Source organism: Pipistrellus kuhlii, unplaced genomic scaffold (assembly GCF_014108245.1).
Source record: "Pipistrellus kuhlii isolate mPipKuh1 unplaced genomic scaffold, mPipKuh1.p scaffold_m20_p_16, whole genome shotgun sequence".
NCBI lineage: Eukaryota > Metazoa > Chordata > Mammalia > Chiroptera > Vespertilionidae > Pipistrellus > Pipistrellus kuhlii.
The window spans coordinates 10,461,799-10,467,445 of record NW_023425471.1 but is presented as its reverse complement, the minus strand read 5'-3'; the positions used below and the strand labels follow the sequence as shown (position 1 = coordinate 10,467,445).

At 49.2% G+C, this 5,647-nt stretch overlaps 1 protein-coding gene across 1 annotated transcript in view; it reads right to left on the bottom strand.

The window, feature by feature from the left end:
* Positions 1 to 626: 626 nt before the first annotated feature.
* POLA1 (DNA polymerase alpha 1, catalytic subunit) overlaps positions 627 to 5,647 on the bottom strand; it is a 310,112-nt gene continuing 305,091 nt past the window's right edge. Inside the window, exon 37 of the mRNA XM_036439656.2 lies at positions 627 to 2,014. Within this exon, the coding sequence (XP_036295549.1) occupies positions 1,869 to 2,014 (146 nt within the window). The 3' untranslated portion in view covers positions 627 to 1,868. The remainder of the gene's footprint in view (positions 2,015 to 5,647) is intronic.

Sequence of the window (5,647 nt, the reverse complement as noted above, 5' to 3'; positions counted from 1 at the left end):
AGAGAAAAGAGAGGGTAAAGGAAGATAAAAGGCGGTGCCATCTCCGTTGCTTTGACAAATATTCCTTCACTAGGGTCCATGTTGGATGACCTTTCTCTCGTGGGCTAGCCTTTTCTCAGGAGCCATCGCCTTGGCTCTCCCCAAAGAGATGCCATGGGCTCTTAGCTTAGCTCTTTGCCCACGTGAGCAAAGGACATGAGAAACCATACTTCATCTCTCTCTCTTTCTAAAAAAATATATTTTATTGATTTTTTACAGAGAGGAGGAGGGATAGAGAGCTAGAAACGTCGATGAGAGAGAAACATCGACCAGCTGCCTCTTGCACACCCCCTACCGGGAATGCGCCTGCAACCAAGGTACTTGCCCTTGACCAGAATCGAACCCAGGACCCTTCAGTCCGCAGCCTGACGCTCTACCACTGAGCCAAACCGGTTTCGGCCATACTTCATCTAAGGGACCTGAAGCCCAGAGAAATTCTCCCAAACGCCACTCAGAATTCAGGACATACATCAGGTGGAGCTCCTCGGAGCCGATTGTAACCAGGCTGAGGTCTGGGAAGCGGACCTTATTCCTCGCTGCCCCGTCAAGTCAACATTTTGTTCCTGATAAGGACTTAGGGCAACTGGTTTCCCTTAGAAAACTTTATTCTTAAGTGAAAAAAATAAAGCACAACATATTTATTAAAAAAACACATAGGAAAATAGTTTTAAAAATAAAGCATGGATGTACAGGAGAAATATATCTTGTTAGTATAAACTTATTGATGATATAAGGAAAGACTGCTCTATGGAAGTCCGTTTAGCTTCTGGCAAAGCACAAATGAGAAAAACAGCACCGGAGGCAATGACCCACAACCCTCCGAATATAACACAAGGACCCTCACCCCAGACTCCACACGTTTTTAATGAAATGTTGCAGTATACCAAAGTATTTTAAACGTGTTTTCCCACCGTATAAACCTTTCCTTGGATTTTCTACTTAAGAAGGAAGACAGGAATGTGAGCGTAAAACACCTGCCCAGTGTGCGTGTGTGCATGTGCGTGTGTGTGTGTGTGTGTGTGTATGTGTGTGTGTGTGTGTTGGGCTCTGGGGCAATTCAATAAACAAGTGAGCTCTGTTTAATCTATTTAGTGAGAGCAAGGCTTCTCAATCGCCCCCCTTCGACCGGCGTATAAAAGACCAGGCTGAAAAGGACAGCCGCCCCTGCAGCCAGCGGCTGGGAAGCACTCGGGCTGAGCCTGGGTTTAATTGGCATGTGAAAAGGCAAAACCTTAGTGCTCCGACGGCCTCCATAAAGCTCTCTTTCTGGGGGCGCCTCTGCTGAGGCCCCGGGGGCACAGCTTGGGGTCACTCTCAATTAATTTCTCTTCTCTCGCTGACCCCTTCCCTCCAAATCCAGTCCTGAACCCCAATCCAAAGCAGCTGGCTCCAGGTGCTTTGCAAAGGGCTAGAGGACCACTTTTCAACAGTACCTGTGTTTCCCCGAAAATAAGACATCCTCCGAAAATAAGACCTAGCGCATGGGAAGATAAGACATCCCCTGAAAATAAGACCTAGCGCAACTTTGGGAGAAAAAATTAATATAAGACACTGTCTTATTTTCAGGGAAACAGGGTACATGGTGTATTTTTTTTTTTTTTTTGCAAGAGGAAGTCTGTTTGCATCGTCCCTGATGCTTGGTAGATGAAATATTCTTGCAGTTCCTTCAATAGCCCCCTTCCCGAGCCACATGCACATGAACATGAGATGCAGTCCACATGAAAAGTGAAGCGGAGAAGCGGTGAGGACCCCAGGGAGGCGAGGGAGGGGACAGGTAGTGGCTTTGGGTCTTCATTCAACCACCCGCCACGGCCACTTCTGGGGCGCCCTCAGGCCCTCACGGCGCAATCCACGAAGAGCTTGCTGAGGTTCACTTCGGTGTAGCTACTTTGGGACAAGAACTGCTCCGTTATGTTCTTGAGATTTTTGTAGTCCAGACGGACTTTGGGGGTGAAATACTGCTTCTTCATTTTTTCTGAAAAGAAATAAAAAGAAAAGGATTACAAGTCTGAGAGAGAGAGAGCTTTTACTTCGCCATTGGAGTTTACCTACAATATTATAATAGTTTCAGGTGTGCTAGTATGACATAGCGACTAGACATTTGTATACCTTCTGAAGTGACCCCCTAATAGGTCTAGTACCTGTATACTGACTACTCTACTCCGTGTGCTTACTTTATATCCAGAGGGAGCTTTTATTTTTTAAAATCTTTTTATTGATTTCAGAGAGGAAGGGAGAGGGAGAGAGAGAGAGAGATGGAAACACCAATGATGAGAGTCATTGATCGACTGCCTCCTACACACCATACACTGGGGATCGAGTCCGCAACCCAGGCGTGTGCCCTTGACTGGAATCAAACCCGGGACCCTCCAGTCCGCAGGCCGACGCTCTACCCACTGAGCCAAACTAGCTAGGGCCAGAGGGAGCTTCTTAAAAGACCACCCAGCACTTCTCATGCACTAGAGAAGGGGGTGCAGATTGTACCTGCAGCTCGATGGCTCGGATATCTTCATGGTCCTGTTGCTGGTCTGCCCCTGGCCCAGTCCCAGGCAGGGGGTGCCGAGCCCCCGAGATTCCTCTGTGGAAGCCATTCTGCCTTTCCCTGCACACCAGTGCTCAGCACCCTGCTGACTCAGCACAAGGGGGGGGGCGCGGGGCAGGGGCACAGCTACCATGATGGCACGCAGGTGCATGCCCATGTGCAGTAGGCAAGGTGAGCGCCGCTTGCAACGCTGTTGAGCATACGCACACACTGCATGCAAAGTATGGATGGGGCAGGAAACACTTGGTCTCAGAGGAAGCCCGGGTCTCCCAGCGCCAGCTCCCCGCATCGGCTGGGCCTAGTTGGCTTCTCCTGGTCCCTCCGCTGCTCACAGAGAGGAGAAGCAGGCAGGCTGCTGGACAGCACCTGTCCACTGGCGAGACTGCTTTCCTCTCTGTCTATACCGTGTGCCCGTGAACTTCGGGCACACAGCCCCTCCTCTGCTTCCTACTCCTTCTCCCCACGCCCCCTGGCTTTTCCGTTCGGAGCAGGGCACGGCCAGGCACAAGGAAGAAGCTCTTCCCCTCCTCGGAGCCTCCCCTCTGGTTCTTTTCAATAAGCAGTAGGGCTGTGACACCAGCTCTGATCTTCTGGGGACAGAGGTGATCCCGGGGCAGCCAACCCTGCCCAGGAGAGTTCAGATGACACAGTTTTTGTCCAAAGCTACCCGGGAACGCGGTGAGGTGTTTGGGGGGGGGGGGTCCTTAAGAAAATCCTCATTTTCTGGCTGAGGAAACTGGGAGGTCAAGTCACTTGCCTAAGGTCACACCTGCTAACCCGGATGAAGACATACAACCTGGGCAGCCTTCAGGGGGCCAGCCTGGGCCTCAGTGCCCAGCGCTGGGGATAGGAAAGCATCGGGGAGGAAATGATGTCCATCACAGAAAGACAAACCCACTGCGATGGCACAGCACCTCGGGTGTCTACAAAACACCTGGACAGACCGGTTTAGCTCAATGGATAGAGCATCGGCTTGGGGACTGAAGGAACCCGGGTTCGATTCCGGTCAAGGGCATGTACCTTGGTTGCGGGCATATCCCCAGTAGGGGGTGTGCAAGAGGCAACTGATCGATGACTCTCTCTCATCGATGTTTCTAACTCTCTATCTCTCTCCCTTTCTCTCTGTACAAAATCAATAAAATATATTTAAAAAAAAAACGAAAAAAAAAAGAAAAAACAAACAAACAAAAAAAAAACACCTGGACAATGAAAACTCGCTCTCAAGATTTCAAAAAATATATATTTTATTGATTTTTTACAGAGAGGAAGAGAGAGGGATTGAGAGTTAGAAACATCGTTGAGAGAGAATCATCGATCAGCTGCCCCCTGCACACCCCCTACTGGGGATGTGCCTGCAACCAAGGTACATGCCCTTGACCGGAATCGAACCTGGGACCTTTCAGTCCGCAGGCCGACGCTCTATCCACTGAGCCAAACCGGTTTGGGCTCGCTCTCAAGAATTTTATTCCTTAGCTACACAGTCACATTTGTTCTCCACCACCTTGGCTAAATCGCATCAACTGCTTCTCAAACAACAACAACAAGTTTAGCAGAAGGCATTGAAATGCCCCAAGGCGGTGGGAAAAACCAGCAAGAAGAGAAAGACAAGGGGCTCGTCTTGAACCGGAGAAGCAGACGGATGCTTTGAAAGTTCTAATTATCGGGAGTCTGGGAAGAGGCAACAATGGCCCCTGCCCGGGCAGCTGCTTCTGCAGGCCACAGCCCGGGCGGCCCCTCGGCCTGGGGGTGACGCGGCGCATGTGCGGGGGCCAGCACGCTGCAAGAGCCACGGTGATGGGGAGCGGAGAGGAAGAGAGAGGGCACGGCTCCCGATGTGTCTGCCTCCTCTGCTGATGGGATATTGACTTTTCCCACCAGGCTGGTTAGAAAGGCGACTATTTACGCCGCCACACAGCGGAGTGAGAATGACAACCAGCGTCACTTGGTGCTCTTCTTCGTAAAAAAGACAACTGTGATCGCCAGCGTACGCCATAGCCATCAATATGGCCAAGGCACCATTCCATGCCAGTTTGAAATGCAGATAAAAGCTCTCACTTGCTTCCCCAATGAGAACTGAATCAATAATGTAGGGGAGATCTAAGAAACAACTGGATTTGCTGTTGCAGGCCTGGGGCTGGGAGCTGAGGGGGAACGGTCGCACCCCTGCCTCACGGTTTTCTCTCCCCGCTCCAGGCCCTTAGGCTTCACCTTAACACCATCACCCTGTTTCCTTGGATGCTCCAGCAACTATTTAATTTAATTTTTAACATATTTAATTGATTTTTTACAGAGAGGAAGGGAGAGGGGTAGAGAGCTAGAAACATCGATGAGAGAAACATCCATCAGCTGCCTCCTGCACACTGCCTACTGGGAATGCGCCTGCAACCAAGGTACATGCCCTTGACCTGAATAGAACCCGGGACCTTTTAGTCCGCAGGCTGATGCTCTATCCACTGAGCAAAACTGGTTAGGCAATGGACTCTTAAATATTTTATTTCAAAGTCAACTAATCAAATAAAATGTTAGACCTATTTGGAACAATGGAGTATTCTCCCATCTCAGGAAACCATCTCTAACTCAGATATTTTGTCTGTGTCAGTAACACTGAAATCTCTCCGCAGTTTTACTCCTTCTATTATAGATCCCTTTCTCGACCTAAAGAAACACACTGCGCTAGAAACCAGGAGGCAGAGACATTTTAACATCGCACACTGGTTATTTCACTTTAATTAAGGCAGGCTTAGGCACACAGGCGGCAGCCGTCTCTGTTCTGAATGTCTGTTTCATTTATTTCTGTGCAAAGGTATCAAACAACAGTCAGTTATAATTGATTCTGTCAGGTGTTATACAGTCAGTCATAATTGTCTCTGTGTAGAGGTGTGTCAATTTACTATATCTGAATTAAATATTCTGTCAATTATGGAACCAGGTAATAATTTCAGTCAGCTTTTTAATTGCATGGCTTCCCACTATACAGTTCTCAGCTTTCCTACCTTTTCTAATCCGCAGCCTCCCTCCCTCAATGCAAAAGGGCTCTGGGGAAGGGGCAGAATGCAGGAAGCTTTA